The sequence below is a fragment of the Oppia nitens genome, unplaced genomic scaffold, assembly GCF_028296485.1.
Source record: "Oppia nitens isolate AA-2021 unplaced genomic scaffold, nextdenovo-longstitch-racon4-pilon3 scaffold18_pilon_pilon_pilon, whole genome shotgun sequence".
NCBI classification, from domain to species: Eukaryota; Metazoa; Arthropoda; class Arachnida; order Sarcoptiformes; family Oppiidae; genus Oppia; species Oppia nitens.
In genome coordinates this window covers 1,322,570-1,344,337 of record NW_026533197.1, presented here as the reverse complement: position 1 = coordinate 1,344,337, position 21,768 = coordinate 1,322,570, and the positions used below count along the sequence as shown (strand labels likewise).

Sequence of the window (21,768 nt, the reverse complement as noted above, 5' to 3'; positions counted from 1 at the left end):
ATTAATAAATGTTTTTTATATTATGTGACATTTGAATCGTCAAAAAATATTGTCAAAATTTTCATTACCGTAATCCTTAAAAATGTTTGTTAATTTAAGACAATTTTGTAAAATGAAAATTAATAATAAATGTATTTATAAACAATTAAAATATATACAATACAGTATCATATCACTATTTATTATATTGTTGTAATATTGTGATAAAATATATTTAGATATTCTTTTGCAAATATACTTATTTTACTAATAGTATAACAATTAATTAATTCTTAATATTCATAAAATTATATATTGTATAAATTTATTGATAATTAAATTTCTTAAAATTTGAATCAAATTTTTTTTCAATCTCTTCCAATATTGTGAGTAACAACGGGTGAATCGATTCTGTATATCTGTTTGGCGACATTGAAATATGCTTCATATCTAATAAAATTTGTAAATAGTTTTAATTAAAAAATATTTTTATATTATATAAAAATCAGTATAACTTATAAATTAATCATTTACAAAATACTATTATAATTTGAAATGAAATATTGATAGAAAAATATTTATAAATTTTATAATATTGTAAATTAATTGATCTATTAATGATAATATTATATCCATTATATTCATTTCTATATTTTTAATAAACAATGTTTTTAATAAAAAAATTGAATTAAATAATATCTATAATTATTATAAATAACACTTAAGGTAGCACTTACTCGACTTCATCAGGAGTAGTATCATAATGATAATGTCCTCCTTGATTATGATCACTAAAACAGTGAGTGTGTTCAATACGAAGATCTAATTGTGGATCAAATGAATGAAAGACACTCAAACAGATCAATGGTGAGTCCATTGTATAATATTTAAGCCAATTATTCACGTCTTCATTTGTATTGAGCGGTGTTTTACTAAAGTCAGGCATAATATGAAGTTTAGCGGAACCGGACTTAATTAAGAAAACGCCGCCTAAACTAACTGGTCTTTTATCATAATGTTTGGCTAAAATTTCTCTAATAGTTGAAACAAAATTGTTAGACCCGATCCTCTTTTTGGCCGATACTTTAATTACGGGACCCGTTTGGCCTTCAGATGCAAACAAATTACATAACAGAGCAAAATCCATAGTCTTTACTAATGACAGCTCACATCCACCCTTTTCGTCAATCTATTCAATATATAATTACAATAATTACTAATAAAAATATTTGTAATAATTTAATATCAATTAATATAAAATATTTTCACAAAATAACAGTAAAATAGTATTTAATGAAAATTCAGTCAATTGACCCAAATTTTCTTCGATATTATAACAAATTCTTAAAATTGTTCAAAATGTAAATGTATTATTGATTTAAAATAAATTTATTGGTAATTAAACTTTAAATAAATAAGTTCAACATTTAATAAATTATAAAATTCAAATATTTATTTTATTATTTTATACATGTAATATATACTGGTATTAATGAATGCAATTAATGTCAATTTAATAGCAGTAAATTTCAATTATTAAATAATATATAGGATTTGTTTAATATAATTATAGATCAATATTTCTAACTTATCTTTAAAATTCATTTTTAACGTTCAATTATTTTAATCATTAATATTACTAAAAATATCAATAGCTTTAATTAACATAAGTTAATCTTAATAATTAACTTAATTTATGGGCCATCACTCACTCATTTTCTATGTATGTTTGTGTGAAATGCAAAATTGTTATGAATTTCAAATAACAAATAATAAAAAATTTATAATAACTATCATAAAAGTCTGCGATATAGTACTTATTGAAACAAATTATAAGTAATCATATTAAATATAAATATGAAAATGAAATTTGATTAAAATTTAATATTTTTCACATATTTTTTGAAAAAATATTAGATAATATCAAATTGATAATATAATAAACAATTAGTGATAATTAAAATTAAATGCAAACCTTTGCAAAATGTGTTTTATTTGTAATATCATTACAATTATTTTCAAATGATATGTTAGGCATTAGTTCGCAATTAGTTTGAACCTCTTTGAAAGGTCCGGCACCGGCTCCTATGAAAAAGGCTTTTTCATTCATTTCCATCACAGATACCATGTCTTTGAATGAGTAATATTTGTCTCTTTGAACAATTGGTGCCAAATAAGGCACACCTCCAATATCTGCAATCTTTTCATTGCCACTTAAACCTCTTTGTGCCAAATGAAATGGTGATTGTCTCAAATCTGGACACTCAACTACCGACACATCAATCACCTCAAAGTCTTCCTTTAAGCCAACTCTAAGTACATGACTAACCTCTTCAAGAGAAGGAGGGTTTAAATCCAACTTTCTATAAGTTAAACCCAATTTATGTCCGCTAAACATCTTTTTAAAAATTATTTATAAAACAAAATATAATTTAATTCAAACCAATATTCGTGTTTATATCTTAAATAAAAAATGTTATGAATTTAGCCTTGAATTTACATAAAGTCACGCCTTTTATCAGTCGATAACAATTTCCATGAATTTGATCGACAAATTAGATCTCAATTTATATGATATACTAAGTATTTATATGATAACTAATCATTGGCTAAGTGTTTATCTTTTAAATTGTCTAATATATAACAACTTTTGAAAATAATTTTTTAAGCAAATTATATATATTTATTATTTTCTCATAAATTTTTCGTTTGCTTTTAAGCAAATGTGATATAAATTAGACTGACTTCTTGTATATCGATTGTTTAAATAAATTTTCAATCATCATTTGCTAAAAAACATTTAGCTATAATATAGCAAAATATAATTTTAAAACATTTAATAGACTATTAAACTGTATGTCAATTGAGAACAAATACAATATTATGTTTAATATTTAATTATAAATGAGATTTTAATAAATCAAACTTATTGAACAAAAATGAACTTTTTTGATAAACTATTTTAAACTAATGATAAATCGGTTTATTTATACTCATATATCAATATAAAAAGTTATAAAAACTAATTTAAAAAAGGGTTTAAAAACGAGAGCAAAACAATTAATTAAATTATAATTAAATTTTGTTATATATTTTTGGGTCAATCAATGGATCTAATGTTTGTTTGGGTCTAAACCTAATGATTTCATTTGAACGGCAACTTTGAACAGATAGTCATAACATTCAGCCATAGTTTTAGCGGACTTCCAGTTCAGACCCCAAACGTAAAGGCCGTGACGTCTGACCAGAACTGCATTAGTATTTGGATAGCTATTGATGGCCACAACCATCTGATCCGTCAAATCCTTTTCAAACGGCGTGTTCTCAATGATTGGCACCACAAGTGTATCATCAAAGCGATGACTTTCATTAGTTGATCCCTTTTTGATGCCTTTAATCATCTCCTGATGTGTTATACGAAACTCATTGCCATCTGTTACCAGAGTGGCCAACACGGCATTCAATGAATGAGAGTGAACCACAGCACCGGCACCTCTCAGCCTATAAGCGGCCATAAAAAGAGGCTGACATTCAGATTGTCGAAGATTTTTGCCACCATCTGGTCTTTCCAACACTTCTTCATTCATGTCTATCACAAACAGCTCATCACTTTGGATGCGCTCTTTCTGTACCCCCGACGGTGCTATATATATGTGGTCACCTTTACGTATAGACATACCGCCACCCGTTCCCGATACCCAACCCAAATCGTAAAACTGTCGACACAACTGTGGGATCAGTTGTCGGGGATCATCACTATCACCACTCATTGTTATTATTACTTAAGACACGAGATATTGATTTCAATTAAATATATATTATATTAAAGTTTAGAAATTCATTGAAAACAAACTTTATATCATTTACTATATATTTAATCGACATTTAAAATCACATGAATTCATATCAATATTACTTTAAGTAAACATTTAATACATTTTTAAAACACATTTTCATCAAACAGTACAACACATGACGTCAATGCTGTGACAGTCAATACATATCGTCAAACAATTGATTTATTTAAACATTTTTTTTCATTTAATTCATTTTGTTTAATGTTATGTCAGTAGTTATGGCATATAATTGTAATATTTATTTAAAACATGAGTTAAAATTAAATTATATTAGATATTAATTAAATATAATTAACTTTACGTTATTTTTAAAATTTTATTTCACTAATGATTTTAGTCAACCGAATTGTAAGTCCCGTGTCGTGAGTCCCGAGTTGTGAGTCCCGAGTTGTGAGTCCCGTGTCGTGAGTCCCGTGTCGTGAGTCCCGAGTTGTGAGTCCGGATACCCTTGAGATAGACTAATACTCTATACATTTAATTTTTATAAATTATAGTTAGCTATAAATATAAATATCATATTTGTGTTGATATTGTAAAAAATTGTATTTAAGTTTTTTGATAGAATATTAATAGTGTACAAAAATCACACTATTAAAAATTATATTTACAAAAATAATTAATTTTATTATATTTTTTATATATTAAATATAGGATTACCGTAATTAATTAAAAATATATCTCTATTTAATTCTCGATTTATAATATCTATTAATATTTATATAAATAAAATATTTATTGAAATAAATTTATGATATATTATGTTTGATTTATGTCTAAATATTAGAATATATCTGTAATAATAAACCATTTGTTGATTACCTTTAATTGACATAAATGTTTAAACGTAACGTTTATGACCTAACATGCGTTATGGATGACCATTGATGTCAATTGAAAGTTATCAACAAATATGATAGTTTATAATTTATTAAACTTTTATTTAGCAATATTTTTTTAGTCGTATCGTTTACAGTATATAGGGTTAAGAGTTAATAGATTTACTAAAAAATACATTAAGTTTTCATGTATTTGATGGCTAATAAATGTAAAGAAAGTGAATATTCTATTTGTTAAATAAGGAAAAAGTATTAAATTTCTATATATTTGTTAATTAAAATATTGTTTACTTATACTAAAATCTATATTTAAAATTATATTAAGGATAAGGTATTTATACTTTACATATCATTAAAGTCATATAATGATATCAATGTCTTATATTATAATTTATAAATAGTGAGTTTATATAATGTATATATATGTGACTAAATTAGCTTTTTATTGAATAAAACATTTGCTTTAAAAAGATGTGATTGTATGTGATATCAATTTAAACTATTGTTTGTTTTAATTTGTTATAATTAACGATAAATTTAAAATAGTATATTTTTATTTATTAAAATAAATAAATCAATATGTATTTAAAATATTTTCTTTTAGTAAAAAAAATAATTGAATTTGAATTTTATGTGTAGATTGTAATATTATTCAAGTATTTATTTTTGGACAATTATTTCAATATTGTCTATGTTTTCATTTCTACTTTATGTTAAATTATATGATTTTAATATTTTATATTAATTTCTTAAGACAATATAATTATCTTTTAAATTAAATTATTAATTAACATTTTATTACATTTATTTCGAAATATTCGAAAAACTTTCCAAAATAATTTATTTTTTTATCAATTATATCTAAATATTAGATTAATATCTCTTATCACTAAAAATATAGTGGTATGTTATATATGAAATAAATGCTTATAAATTAGTTTATGAAACTAATATATTGATAGTAAGCACCGAACTAATAGATGTTTAATAATGTGGATATTAATAATAACGATTAGTTTAGTCAACACAAATTGTTTTCAGTGTAATGTTTTATCAATAGTATTGCGCAATCCATTGCTTGACATATATATGTATTATAATTTTCCCCCCAGTTTTACCCTTTACCTCATCCTCTATTGGTTGATTCAATACTGACTGTAATGTTATTTAACAATAATACCATATTTATACAGTATATTAAATTTGATTCAAAATAAAACGAGTTTACTATTTATTGTGATTTTTTTTTGTTTTTTTCATTGTTTGAAATATCTATAAATGGCTTAATATTTGCATTAAATTGCTATATTTCACTTTTATAAACTATTTTATCTTTTATTTGTCTTACAATATATCCAAGATTATCAGTAAAAATTAATTTAATCATTAAAAATTATATACGTTCAATATACCCGATATAATTATTTAGATTTAGATATATATATATATATATAAATAGAGAGAGAGAGAGAGAGAGTTTACTGGTTTATATAATGTTACAAATTGTAGGCTAAAAGTTAATTTTTATTAATAAGTTAAACAGATATTATGAAATTCATTTAAATTAAATTTTATGAAAGTGTCTAAATTTTTAAATGAAACAAAAAATATAATGATATTTTTATACACATATTGTATACAATATTTATATAAATTTTAAATATTTTATATACAACTAAACAATTTATGTACTACTGTATACTAGTGTATAGTTATGCAATATATATTTTATCGATATACTGAATAATATAAATATTGTTTATTATTACATAAATTTTTTTACAGTTATGTATTAATATATAAACATACAAAACATTTATATAAATTTTAATTTTTAATATAAAAAGAATTAAATACTGTATATTAGGCTAATATTATTAAGACTTTAAATAAATTGAAATAATTTAATACTAAGAGATTCATATATTATAATATCAATATGTATTTTAATGTATAATATAATACTGTAATAATCATAATAACTAATACTTAGTAATTATTAATTACAGATTGATTTGTTCACTAATTGTTGAAAACGTTTTTTAAAATTGTTTCACTATTATTGTCATAAGATGTTTGTATTTATAGAAATATAGTAATAATAATAACTTTTGTTATTAATAGTAACATCAAAACAGGAAGAAAGGTTTGAGGTGTGATCACAGGTATGTCATAACTGAGTGCCAAATGCGACCAAATATTTTCATATAAGAGATATCAGTGTTTAGTAATAATGATGCCTTTGAGAGATGTTTCAAATTAGTTATACAAATGAGTATTTTATACACCAGTCTGTTATTTGGTATGACTTGAAATAATGTATAATATATTAATAGACTGTATATTTAATATATGATAATAAAATAAAATTTTTCAGATAACTGTATCCATATTAATATAAATAGTAAATGTTTTCAAACAGCTTTTGCTTAACTTTTCTAATCTATTGAATGAGGGATTGTCTGCATTAGTGATACATTTGATTCAATACTGTATTACAGTTAGAGTTCAAACAAAAACACAGAGAGGGAAGTTCCCTTCTAAAATTCCTCCAATTTTATTTCCCCTTCCTTTATTGTTAGAAAGAGAAAATATATTTTATATTATTAAAATAAAGAGTACCAAAACTCAAATATTTAAAAATAAATTTCAATTTGATAAACTTAGTGATGCTATTTATCAATACCACTCAAAATATAGTTTAATATAATATTTGTTTTTCAAACATTATAATAAAATGTGTTATTTATGGTTCAATAAGTGGTAGCACAAGGAAATAAATTCCCTGGGAATTCCCGGTGAGCAATGAAAATAAGAAACTTTTGAAAAATAAAACGAGAGATGGAATTTGATTGAACCCTAATTACAGTACAGTATTGTCTGTTAAGTTTTAAAACTGAGTATTGAATCGCATAGTGAAGAGCCGTTAAGCAGGAACTACAGCTAAACCACTAACAGATAACTGTAGTGAACAGCACTGGTATCCTAAGCCAATAAAGACATGTCATCAACAAAGCACTGGAAATGTAGTGTATCCTCGCCCTTGACCTCATCAGTGGTGTAACTACCAGTGCTACAATACCAGTGCCACTAACTTGTAATTCATAGAGTCACCATCTAATATCTAATATCTAATATCTAATATTATTTTAGTCTATTAACTATAAATAAATACCTGTAATATAATATACATTTTACAGTTCAATATCTACAACAAATTCATTCACAAATATTAATATAAATCAATAATTTATATCTCAAATGACACTCATTTTAATAAATACCTGTTATTTGTTGTCTTTTATTTGTGGCATTCATTTCAGTGTCTATATTGAAATATCAAATATAAATTTTGACATTTCGTGTTTTAATGATATTTATAATTTTAAATTTTTTGACACTAAATATAACTATTTCTTGAAATTATTTTGTCAAAAATAAAACTTCATTTAATTAGGTCTTTACTATTTTATTTAGTAGTCATAGGAAGTGTCACTTAAAATAAACTTAAATAATAGTTTAGATAAAATAACTATTAATATATCAATTTAATTATATTGTATCGTATTTGCATAAACATAATGTTTAAAAGTTTAAATGTTTATTATTTCAATTATTAAAAATTAATTATGATTTTTCAACAAAAAAAACATTAAAGTTAGAAACATTATGCTATTGAAAGTAAATAAGTATTAAATAAATTATGAGATTATCTGAGACTTATTTTAATTATATAATATATAATTTATATTTATTATTTATAAACTATTTGCTCAAAGTTTTATAAAACTTGTATTAATATGTAATGATTAATTATTCATAATAATAAAAATATTGATATAAACAGTTTTTAGTAGTGATAAAAGTGATTTAATCAGACTTTCGATAATAACTATACTGTAGTATAGTATTAAAAAAATTGGGTTTTTTAGATATAAGTTTATTATTGTTATTATCATTTATTATCAATAAATCGATAAAATAAGATTTAAAAGTTACAGTTAATATTGTTTGTAATGTTTTGTAAAAATGCTTATTTCTAGTAAATTTTTGAAAGTCAATTTTATTAACTAATTATTAATATATTTTAATATAATAATATACATAAAAAGTTATATATTGAAAACTATTATAAAATATGAAACTACATTTATAAATCTAATTTTTCACTAATAATAAAATTTAAATTATATAGTTATGTGTAATTAACTTAATATTTATTAAATAATTATATTGTAATTATTTTTTAATATTTTAAAAACTAAACAAATTAATAAATTGTTGACTAAATTATTTGTAAAATAAATTCATTTATATAATTCTTTATTACTAAACGATTAAACATAATTAAAACATTGTCATACAGTAATAAATTAAATATTTAATATAAATGAAATTGGAAAACAATATTTAATAACATTAGGGGTGATTCACATATTATGTTCGCAGTTGAGAGGAGGGAGGGGTTGGCCAAAGCGAACTTTTGTGAACGATGGGGAGGGGTAGAGACCTTAAGAACGTTCGCATTTACATAATATTTTATTTTTTAGTATTGGGGTAGCGGTTAGGGATATGCGAACCTAATTTATTTTTAAATGATTACTTGCGAACAATTGCGAACATACGGGAGGGAGGGGGCTAGATATCTTAAAAAGTGCGAACGTAATATGCTAATCCCCATATTTAATATTTTTTGTTACAAATAAATTTAAATATTTATAAATTTTAATAATTGGATCTCATTTATTGTTTAAGTCATTAAATACTTATTGTCTTAGTTTTGTTGTTGAGATCTGATGTCTTAACTAAACACTAATATATTAAATAACAAATGATTGTAATTCTTATTTTATGACTTTTCTGTTTTATATAATTTTAATAATAATAATATTTATTTATATTCTATAATATAATAAATTATTTACCAAATGTGTGAACAAATTTCATTATTTAGTAGTACATTGTATTTGATTTATTAAACATAATTTATTCTAAATATTAAAAACTTTTTAAAAKATATWATAATTAAAACATTAAAAATATAGATTTAAATTGGAAACTCTGAAAAATATAGTATGCTTGACAAAACTAGCCAGATACTTTAACATTTTATTTTTATTTAAATTTACATTATAAAATATCTGACTAAATCAGASAKCAATATACAGAGATCAATATCAATATACTGTATTATTTTGTTTTGAATTTTAAATGTAATAGCATTGAAAAAAGATTAAACTTAATGAGTTCCTAAATAATTATTATTATGTACTGTATAGTTATTAATTAAATTGTTTCATTGTTTCATAATTATTGATAATAAACAAATATAAAATTACTAAATAAAGTATCAAACAAATAAACATAAAAAGAAACATATATTATATATAACATATTGTACAGTACTATATACAGTATGTATTTTTATTTAAATTCTATCCACATTTCAATATACTTTTCAAAAATATAATAATTAGTTATATTACCAAAAATTATAGATTAATTACAAAGACCAATGTTTTTTAAGATAAAATTTTCAATTTTTATCAATATCTTCTATTATAAACTAAATTGTTTTTATTAAATACATTTAATAAGAAATGTTTTATAAACAGAACTTTGACATAAATATTTAATAAATCAAACTAATTATAATTAAAAAATATACTTTTTTAACCAAAAGTTTCAATTTGATAAAAAGTGCTAAACTTCAAACTCAATTTTATTTATAATATTAAAATCAGTAAAAATTATATGTAATATTTCATATGAGCAAGTCTAATTCATATAATTTATATTACTCTTATTATTGTTGCATTTACTTAAAGTACTGTATATATGTTACGATAAATAAATTGACAAAACTTAATATTTGCTACATATCATAATAAACAATTAATTTAATTTTTTTTATTAATTTACTTAATAAAGTCAYTAATAATAAATTTATATATAAATATTGATAGTAAATGGGCATGTTTGCAGTTAAAATATATTTAGTAAAATAATTCTACGATATTTTTAAAATTTAATTATTTRATTAATTAAAATAAATAGCCAAAAAATATTATAAAAATATTATTTATGTAATTTTATGTCATAATTTGTTGTATTACAATACGGTATAATAAAATCCATTACAATATTATTTATTTTATTTTATAACAAGTTCTTTGCGTAATAATATATCAATTTWAAAAATTTTTTTGACTTAAATATAACACAAAACAACAACAAAACTAAACAAATTAAGGCTAAAACAAGTAATGATATATTTTTACTATTTTATTATAAATTTATTACAGGTATTGAATTGTCTAAAAGCCTTTTAAACAAATATAAAATTATGTTACTAATATAAAACATTATGTTATAATATATAATATACTATTATATAAAAATTTTAGTACACATTAAATGTTATGATTATATGAAATAAAGTCAAATTAACGAAGTGATGATAAAGTAAATCTAGAAAATAGAGAAATAAGTCTATTTGTCGAGACATTTGTCAATAAAAATTAAGTAATAGATTCAGGGCTTAACATTGAAACTCACGTTATGTAATCAATACATTAGTTGCAATTAAAAACATTATAACATTTATATTTATATTTAGTGAATATATTTTTACGGAAGTTTAAGCAATCAATGTTTGAATACCTTATAATATGATTATAAAAAATGTTTGGATAGGGTTTTAGGCTAAAAGAAAGGCAGATGTGATATTATAAATGATATTATATGTGATATTATATGTGATATTATATGTGATATTATATGTGATATTATATGAGCCAACATTTATGCCATATTTGTGTTGATTTTAGCGGCACTACAGCTCTTTTAACATCTCTGTGGCCCTACGGCTGCGAAAGTATACGTACAGGTTATCCACTGTAAGCCAGTATATAATGTGGAGGTCGGCCTATAACGGGATCTAAACACTCCAAACTGTTACCTGACCGCAGAGTTATGCTATAATTTATACACTATATTAGGACTGTATGAACACAACAAGCTTTTTAAGTGTGTCTCAAAGTCTTTCACGGATTCAATCAAACCAAACAACTCATTGCAGTTGAGTTGATGTTATGCTGTGATTTCAATGTGAAACTCAGGCACTCAACTGTTTGATGCTTACTTACCTATTAATACAACTACCTGTGCCATCATTTGTGACAATCAATTCGTGCTTAATTTGGTTATTATTGTTTGACTAATTATCTTCAATTCACTTAACAGTAAGTTATTTTCATTTTACTTATTTCATTAAATATTATCTAATTTATATCATATATTTATAATTCTAACTTAATTARAAATGTAATTTATTATACTTTTATTCCTATAATATTTAAGTTAAATAATACAAATTATAATATATATATTAAGATTAATTTATAATTTTTAAAAGTAATAATAAATTTTATATTGTGTTAAACTAAATAAACAATACTAAACATTTCAAAATTAATTTATATATATTTTAATCAAATTTTTTCATTAAATGGTTTAATTTTTTGGTAGAGAATATTGTTATATTAAATTTTTAAGATAAATAAGTCAAGATGCAGAATATGACATAATTTTGCTAATGTAATAATTTAAATTAATGTTTATTATAACATTATATTTATAAAGATATGTAAATATTAATTGAGTAAAAAATTAGATTAAATATATATATTTGTATACTGTATCAACTTATTTATATACTTAATGTCATACTATATGTGCTAGAGATGATGTTTCATCATTTTGTTTAATTTATATATTAAATTAAACACAATTACAGTGACTGTATGTTTAAGTTAATAGAGTGTGAGAGAATTTCCTATGAGAGATACACATAACACGTAAGCTCTGGTATGCGTATACACCCAGAGTCAAGAGTCAAGAGTCAAGAGTCAAGAGTCAAGTCTAGACCCAAACCTACTGACTTCAATATTTCAATTTATTTTATAAATCACAAAACAACTTATTTTACTTTTATTATAAATTATATTTTTTCAATAAATAACTAAAATTTAATCATTTTTAAACAATAACTTTTGAATTACACAATTTTGATTAAATTATAAAAAATAAATTTTACTTATATATTTTCTTATATATCAACTAAAATTTGATAAAAATTAATTATATATTTATTAAAAATAGGTGATTTTGAAGATACAAATAGGAATTTTAAAGAGAAAATCGGAGACAATGGAAAAAATGTTTGGTTTTCGCATTATATTTATGACTATTATTATAGGGGTAAGTAGGCTTTTGGGATGCAATTTTATTTGTATGCTTATCATATTGATATATATATATATATATATACTTTATATAATTTGGATTAAAAATGTAGCGCAACGTTCAATTGAATGAGTATTATTGTATGTGTTTATCAAATACTATGCATATCTATAAACACAGTATATTTTTATCAATGACTATAATGAGAAAAGTAGAGTTGTCTTTGTATTTGACTTCCTTTTAACCATCAATTAGTTGTTTAATAGTTGATTAACCTCTAAATGAGAGTTTTCGATAATTTTTATAATTTAAAGATAAATAAATATCTCGACAGTCAAGGACTTGGTTTTTAAGTATAACTTTTAAGTCAAAGTATTTTAGCCGCAAGTCATCGATTATATGATGAAAAAGATATTTCTCTTTCCTATGGTTTGCGTTTACATTTCAACTACAGTTAAACGTTAGCATTAGTATTATGTTTAATGTTGTGTTAAATTCAATAATCGTCTTACAATTGATCTTTAAGTCTAAATTGTCCAAACATTACACAATTTCAATGCTATCTTTTCATCTTATGATTAACTTGTTTAATAAAAAAAACTATTGTATTACTTTGTAGTTTAGTACATAAATACAGTGTTGTGTGCACCGTTAGATAGACTTTTATCCCACAACTAACTTTAAATTATAATTGTTGTTTTGCTTTTGAATTGGTATTTAATGCTCTTTTGTTGATTATATTAAATCTCATTGTAATGTATATAAAGAAAAATCATTTAGTGTTTGTAGAAATGTATTACATTATATAAAATATTATTTAATAAAAATGAACAAAAAATTATACTTCTAACGGACAACCAGTTTATCAATAAAAATTATTATTTGAAGTGTAATTTTATTTAAAAACTTGATCTCAAAATCCTATGACTAAAACCAATAATACTCTAAAAATAATTTTCTCTTTAAGTCACTATTATATTACTGTAATTAATATAAAATTAGGAATTTGTTCAAAAATTGAAAATTTTTTACCAAATATTTATGTAAATTAAGTAACGTTAATCAAGTTCTAAGTTAAAGCAATAAATTGTGAAAAATTGAATAACAATTAATGGGAATTATTGCGATTATAATCATTGAAACTAAAATGATACTCATTAAAGAGGGCAATAAATATGTATTAACTGATAGCTAATCAATTTATAATCAAAGCAGAGGTAACTATAATAAGCAATGGGTTGTTTACATGTATGGGTAATGACAGGTGCCGAGTGCCTAGTGGTACTCATAGTAGGATAGTTGCAATAGTCAAAAGTTAATAGTAGTGATTCACCTGCAGCTTCACTATGTATTGACTATAGCTTCTACTGCCCGCTGATACAGTGCCTCAGGCATACCATTCTCACCATTATATAAGTGCTGTGCACACCATCAATGAAAGCTTATGTAAAGGTCGCACAAAGAATTCAGCCAAACATTGCTACCCCTGATAAGTGCCCCATACATGCCATCCCTGTGCTATCGCTGTGCTATCCCTGTGCTCCTCCTTCGTGACCGAATGCCGTAAGCAATGTATTCAATGTTGTAATGCTATCATTGCAGACAACAAACATTACATTCACTCCATTGACTTCCTGTTCAATATTATATAGTATTTTATATTTTATTCACATTAATATTTTATACATTTCATATTAATATATTCACAATTATATCAATTTTATAATTATTTTATATATACTATTATTCATTAAACTTACGCTCAATATATACTAACTTTAATTGTAGAGCCATATCATGTTTATATATTCAATGATAAATGAGTTTTAATAAATGCTAATAATACTTTATTTATAAAATATAACTCAATTTTATATTATTATTATTTTAGTTTAATACTAGAAAGATATTTATAGGAGTATAATAAATGGTGAAAATTTTTGTTAAATTGATTGAAGGAATACATAAATTTCAAGTACTTTTTGGTTGTCAGACATAAGAGTCTGGCCTAATGTTTATATATTTTAGATACAAAAATATGTCAGAAATAATGGTTAACTCGAAGTTCAGCTTTTTATTGACACTTCAAGCATTTTGAGGCCTTGTTATGAAATATTTGCTACTTTTATGGGAACTGTTGTTAAGCGAGGAATTACAGGAATGCCATTCATGTTGTGTTTTCAGAGACCAACTCTTTATTTTAATAACAATACATGCATTATATTTAATCTTTTGTATAAATATAAACTAACTTAACATTAATTTTGATATAACTATTTCACGTAACAAGCATTCATCACTTAATAGTGATTAAATTAATTTTTTAAATGTCAATACAATACAAGTTATATTGCATGAAATATGATAATATAATACTATATATTGTTTAATAAATATTGTCTATATTTGATTGAATTTGAAGGGATTTAGATTAAAACTTTTATATTACAAATATGTCTATTACTATTTAATATCTATAGACTATAGTGTATAACATATTTAATAATTATTTATAGTTTGCAATTTGTGGTGATGAGAGCCATGAAAATATTGAAGTCAATAATCAAAACGATAAAATTGGAGCACAAGTTGAGGTACATCCGGATGAAGACTTAATCAAAGCTGAAAGTCAAGACTCTGTTGAACACCAGGTTTATCCTCAACATCAGGTTATTATTATTATTATTATTATTATCATGTAATTAGTATTATTATTAAAATTAATTAAATAAATAAATATAATTTGTTATACTTTTAAAATATACAATATATTAATATTATTTATATTTCAATACATAAATTTTAGGCTCAATTTGATAGCCCAGGAATGCCTTTGAATTTACATAATTATATGCAATCATCCCCTCCTAAACATGAAAATATGGGTATTCCGATACCAGTTCCATTGCCATTACCTGTTAGACCTGGACAAATAATTATGCCAAATGGACCTCAGAAAGGACCACACGGACCACCATTTCAAGGACCACAACCTGTATATCCCGGTGCTCAAGGAAAACACGGAGGTTTCCCTATTGAAAGTAATTATGTAGAATATGGACCAGAAATGCATGGCCCACAACAACAACCACAGCCACAGCCACAACAACCACAACCTCAACAAACGCAACAATTTTCAGGTAATAATAATTTTTAAAAAAATATTTCTTAAATTTGATTGCAAACTTAATTAAAAATAAAAAATATAGTAGGTCCACCAGCACCTCAAGGAAATGACCCCTGGCCTTTACCACTTCCAGAAATGCCTAAAATAGTTCATTTGGATGTTAAATGCGAGAAAAATTTGATGAAAGTTGCCATAGAGTTTGATAAGCCATTCAATGGTATTATATTTAGTAAAGGACACTATAGTTATGGCAGTTGTATTCATTTACCGGCCGGTTCGGGCAGAAGTAGTGTCTTCTTTGATGTCGGTATTAATAGTTGTGGTACTACTGGTAACACCCAAAATGGACTCTATGGGTACGGTTCACAAAGTGGTAGCGGAAGCTTCTTTGAAAACACTATTGTTATTCAATATGACCCACAAGTTCAAGAAGTATGGGATCAGGCGAGGAAGTTAAGGTGCACGTGGCACGACCAGTATGAAAAGGCAGTCACTTTTAGACCATTCCCTGTCGATATGCTTGATGTTGTTAGAGCTGACTTTGCTGGTGATAACGTGGGATGTTGGATGCAAATTCAAGTTGGAAAGGGACCATGGGCCAGTGAGGTGGCAGGCATTGTCAAAATTGGACAAACCATGACAATGGTGTTAGCCATTAAAGATGATGAAAACAAGTTTGATATGTTGGTTCGTAATTGTATAGCTCATGACGGCAAAAGAGCACCAATTGAATTAGTGGACAGTCAGGGATGTATAGTTAGACCAAAACTAATGAGCAAATTCACGAAAATCAAAAATTTTGGTTCGAGTGCTAGTGTTTTGTCGTATACCCACTTCCAGGCATTTAAATTCCCCGATAGTATGGAAGTGCACTTTCAGTGTACGATACAGATCTGTCGGTTCCAATGTCCAGAGCAATGTAGTCAACACCAGAGTCCTCCCGCAGACATTGTTAACCTATATAGCGGTTCCGGTCAAAACAATTTTCATTCAATTGGAAAACCTAGAGAAGAACGTGATGTCGATCGACATATAATTGCCAGCACTTCATATAAACACGACTCAACACAAGTGGGTCTCAACCGTATAATACAAGTGGTTTCAGCCGGAGATCTATCGTTTGCTTTACACAATGAATCACTTCCTTTGATGTCTCAAAGTGCAGATGAAAGTGATGTCATTTGTATGTCTTTGGTTGGCTTCACTTCAGCACTTGTTATCTTAATTGTTATTCTTCTTATTTCTTGCCTGTTCTCAGTGTTTCTCTGTTTAAGACAGAGATCGTTAGAAACAAGTAGCAAATTGACATCCCTGTCCACACCTCCCTCTCTTACTTATGATATGAGAACATATGCCAAACGCCAACATCCATCACACGTACAAATGTCTAAACGTTGACCATTTCATCCCTATCTTAAACCCCACCACTAATTGCTAACAAATTGCTTGTCGTCATCGCATCAAAGCTCAAGTCATTCAGTATTTCAACAACTTTTACAACATTCATCAAAACTGTTATTTTATTATATATTTAATATAAATATCAATTTTACATTTTATAAAATTTGGAAAAAAGTCAACAATTATTTCATAATTTATTATTTAATTAGTTATTTATTATGTCATTTAAAAAATTTAAAAAAAATAAAATTGTTGACTAATCTATTTATAAAGAATTATCTGAACATTTAATGTTTGTGACTATTAATCAAGTGATCCCAACGTATGCAACATTTGCAACATATAAAACAAGTCTTAAACAAATTATTATTATTATTAAATGTGTCAATTAAATTCAAATTCACGTTTATTCTCAACTAAAATACAGTATATCATAAATTTAAGTGCGAAATATTAGCCATAATAAATTGCTTTATATATTGGATATAGTATTTACAAAAATATATATTAAATTTATATATCAAATTATTTTTTTATAATTATAAGTTTTGTAAATAATAAACTTATATATAACGTTAAATTATAAGTTTTATAGCTTTTTTTTGTTAAATTTAATGTATTATAATATTTAATAATGAATTATAAAACAATTGTTGTTATGTCTATTCTTAATATGAATTGCAAATTTTTGTGGCCTGAGGTCATTGAGGTTGTTATTATATTATATACAATTTTTTAATTAAATTTCATATTAAATTATACAAATTTAATTTATTATTTACTATAAATAAATAAATTTAAAATAAAAACTCTTATTTATTATTAAAATTTTATAATTAAAGATAATCTATTTTCTTAAATAAATAAATAATATTTTAATAAAGGGTTTTTAATTAATATTATAAAATAAATATTTTTATATAATAGATTTTAATAATTCTTTTATTTGCAAACATCATAATTGTAATATAGTTAAAAGTATTTTAATTTTTTGATTATTAAATAGTTTTGTTTGAAATATAATTAATTAAAATTGGTTATTTAAATGCAATAATCTCATTATTTATGAAAACTTAAACTACTGTAAAAACCTTTAGGATTTAATGTTTGATTTTTGAAAACCATTTTTACTATTTATAGTAAATAACAGTCTTTTTTAAAACATCTATCTTTATGTATGTATAATATTTTTAGCAAATTATAATAATTGGATTTATTATAGTTAATTCATTTTTAGATAAAAGTAAACTTTAATATATTGTATTGTATTTAATAAGATAAATGCTCATTTATACAGTAACTAAATTAATATGAAATTGTGTACAGTATAATACAATATACTATTCAATAAATTATACAAAAATACTGTAGTTTTGTCTAATTTAATAAAAATTAACATATAATTTACAGTCATAAATATAACATTAGTTTATAAACTATAGTATACAATATTATGTTAATAGATAAAAAATAAAGTTACAAATTATTAAATCATTTATAAAACTCAAAAAAATTAGAATTAATTAAAAATAATATATTTTAATAAAAAACAGAATCAAAATATTATAGAATTATTTGTGGTTAATGACAATTAATTTTATTACACTATTTATATATTTATAAATATAAATTTAGTATATCATTATAATAAATTATTAAGATAGTAAATAACTATAAGTTGGTAAATATAATAATTGTAATTTTTAAATTTTTAAAAGTTATTACAAAATATATAAGTTATTAAAATTAAAGTTATTTTATATGATATTGCTTATTTTTTTAATGCTCATTAATAATGGTAACATAATACAGTTTTGAACATTAATCAAAATTAATACACCCACTTTAACATGTTATTTGAGTAAAAATTGTACATATATAAATAATTATTTTTAGTTTAAGTTAAGGTATTAGTAGAAACAAAAATAATTTATTAATTTTTAATAAAATAATTTTTAAATATCCTAAAGTTATTTGTCTTGAATAAATTATAATATTTTTCACGAAAAATAATGTGTACCAAAAATTAGTTTACGAGAAAAAAAGCAATAAACAACAATACAATATACAGTAAATAAATATGAAAATAATTAATCAAAACAGTATTATTTTAATTTTGTTTATTATTTTTAACATATATTGTAATGGTATGTGTTTTTGAAGAGATTTGTTTTTTAAGAAAAACAAATTGTTTGCGATTATCTTAAAAGTACAGTAAGTAAAACATAATGTTTTGATTAACAGATGATTTGACTCAAATCAAGCGTTTGAGAAAAGAGCTATTGTCTAGTCGTTCATATGATAAGTGGAGTCGACCCGTCAAACAACACCAAACACCCACTTGGCTTCAAATGTCTATATCTGTCACCCATTTGACCGATTTGGTGAATCATAGTTTCATTATATTATATATATATATATCTTTTAATATCCAGTCAATTACCAAATTTACATCAAAAAACAAGTTTAGATTTCATAAAATCTATTACTTTGTTTTAATATTTATCTTTTTAAGGATATATCAAGACATGTATTGATAGCCGAGGCTTGGATTCGTTTGGTATAAATATTTGATACAATTTTTGTGAAATGTTGTTTTGTATAAATAACCGCCAGATATATTGTGGCATTTATTACAGGTTTGGATTGACGAACACTTGACTTGGAATCCTAATGATTATCAAGGATTAAATGTATACCAAATTAACATTTATTTTATTATTATATTTATGGTTAATTATATTAAGTATTTAAATAGTAGACAAATATAACTTGCAAACAAGTAAAAAAATATAAATTACCAAAATTTAATATACTATTGATATATTATATAATCTAACAAACATTTTATATTCGATAGATATTTTATATTTACTGTACTTATTAAATTGGTTTAATAACATTTTAATTATATATAAAAGTATTTATGTGATTATAAAAATCAGTTTATATTCAATAAAATAACAAATAAATTTCTATTATTTTAATTAAAATAATTAAAATTTTTATTCCTTAAGGAATTGCATTTTGATTGCAATGAATTGTGGAAACCAGATATCCTTTTGTGGAATAGCGCCGACCAGTAAGTCATGTCATCAATAATCTRTATTTAAGTTAATATAATATTTATTACATATATTGTATGAATATATGATAATATTTTAAACGTGGATTACTTTTAAATTTATTTTTATAGTTTAAACTTAGATGAAGTCCTATCTCCTGTACATATAATAGTGAACTCAAATGGCACTGCTGTATGGTTTGTATAATTCAGATCAATGTTAACGTATTTATAATTTCTTAGTAAAAATGATATGATTTGTAATATTATTAAATACAAACTATAGGACACCCGCAGGATCTTTACGGACGTCATGTACTGTCGATTTGACTGATTATCCGAATGACATTCAGGAATGTGGTCTATATTTCGGTTCGTGGACTCATAATCAACAACAAATCAATATAACAACATTGGGTCTAATATTAAATAATTCATTTCTATTTTCATAAATTATTTAAATATTCTAAGTATATATATATATACTGTAATATGATTAGGCAATCAATTTTTAAGTGGAAACACATGGTATACAAATCCTGAGTGGGAAATCATTGACTTTAAAACAACAAGGTTTAGATAATATATTTAATATATTAATATAATGTAACATTACATACGATATAGTAGTTTATATTTAAAAAAAATAAATTTATAGAAATAACTACGAATATGCTGGTTATGGTGTATACACAACATTGAACCTAACATTAAAGCTTAAAAGGTGTGTATGCTATGTCTGTTTTACACTATATTAAGTTTTTTATATATTATTTTTATTTTGAAATAAACAGAAACACATCGTATTATTATTATATAATAACTTTACCTTCAATAGCATCGATGACATTGATTTTGGCCATATTTTGGTTACCCTCTCATAGCACTGTTCGTTATACTTTAGGTTCAATAAGGTTTGATACTATATTTAGTTATGTAAATATTATATTTAGGAAACAATAATAACTCAAATGTAATTTTATTTATTTACAGTTTTTTTATAAGCCTAACAACACTTTTTTATTTGGCTTTACAGTTAGGAACGGCTACTTTAGGAGTTCCTTATGCAAGTATGTTATCATATAAAATAAATTAAAACTATTTAATTGAAAAAAATAATTGATAGTTAAAAATCTAAGTCTTTTGGTAATAATGGTTAGCATTGCATTAATTTACTCGACACTATCACAACATATATTTACTATTTGTTTGAATTCAAACATAAAAATTCCTCAATTTTTGGTCGACTTCTTGTCT

General features: G+C 23.5%; 3 protein-coding genes across 4 annotated transcripts; 1 reads left to right on the top strand and 2 right to left on the bottom strand.

Annotated features, from left to right (window-relative positions):
* Positions 1 to 347: 347 nt before the first annotated feature.
* LOC128965924 (ester hydrolase C11orf54 homolog) lies at positions 348 to 3,947 on the bottom strand. 2 transcript variants are annotated; one of them, XM_054312702.1, is made up of 4 exons: positions 3,833 to 3,947; positions 1,955 to 2,377; positions 717 to 1,168; positions 348 to 429 (listed from the first exon to the last, which is right to left on the bottom strand). In XM_054312702.1, exons 2-4 carry the CDS (start codon positions 2,375 to 2,377, stop codon positions 348 to 350), a joined length of 957 nt encoding a protein of 318 aa, XP_054168677.1. In that variant the 5' UTR covers positions 3,833 to 3,947. The 2 variants fall into 2 exon arrangements, with proteins under 2 accessions (XP_054168677.1, XP_054168678.1); XM_054312703.1 differs by lacking the exon at positions 3,833 to 3,947 and having other exon boundaries at positions 1,955 to 2,404.
* Positions 2,967 to 3,839, bottom strand: LOC128965925 (methylthioribulose-1-phosphate dehydratase-like). Its single transcript, XM_054312704.1, has one exon. It carries the CDS (start codon positions 3,747 to 3,749, stop codon positions 3,093 to 3,095), a length of 657 nt encoding a protein of 218 aa, XP_054168679.1. The 5' UTR covers positions 3,750 to 3,839; the 3' UTR covers positions 2,967 to 3,092.
* Positions 3,948 to 15,800: 11,853 nt separating the features above from the next.
* Positions 15,801 to 21,682, top strand: LOC128965870 (uncharacterized). Its single transcript, XM_054312649.1, has 13 exons — positions 15,801 to 16,059; positions 16,129 to 17,439; positions 19,692 to 19,831; positions 19,963 to 20,007; positions 20,087 to 20,140; positions 20,465 to 20,529; positions 20,644 to 20,709; positions 20,798 to 20,928; positions 21,012 to 21,084; positions 21,170 to 21,235; positions 21,306 to 21,425; positions 21,505 to 21,581; positions 21,672 to 21,682. The coding sequence occupies exons 1-13, from the start codon at positions 15,801 to 15,803 to the stop codon at positions 21,680 to 21,682; spliced, it is 2,418 nt and encodes an 805-aa protein (XP_054168624.1).
* Positions 21,683 to 21,768: the final 86 nt, after the last annotated feature.

Bases quoted from the DNA above. Each gene is read 5' to 3' on its own strand.
- LOC128965924 (XM_054312702.1), bottom strand. From the start codon at position 2,377: ATGTTTAGCGGACATAAATTGGGTTTAACTTATAGAAAGTTGGATTTA. The intron at 1,169-1,954 runs GTTTGCATTTAA...TATATTGAATAG, and splicing joins ATAAAACACATTTTGCAAAG to ATTGACGAAAAGGGTGGATG. The intron at 430-716 runs GTAAGTGCTACC...AAATTTTATTAG, and splicing joins ACTACTCCTGATGAAGTCGA to ATATGAAGCATATTTCAATG.
- LOC128965925 (XM_054312704.1), bottom strand. From the start codon at position 3,749: ATGAGTGGTGATAGTGATGATCCCCGACAACTGATCCCACAGTTGTGT.
- LOC128965870 (XM_054312649.1), top strand. From the start codon at position 15,801: ATGGGTATTCCGATACCAGTTCCATTGCCATTACCTGTTAGACCTGGA. The intron at 17,440-19,691 runs GTTGACCATTTC...TTTGATTAACAG, and splicing joins ACACGTACAAATGTCTAAAC to ATGATTTGACTCAAATCAAG. The intron at 21,426-21,504 runs GTTTGATACTAT...ATTTATTTACAG, and splicing joins TATACTTTAGGTTCAATAAG to TTTTTTTATAAGCCTAACAA.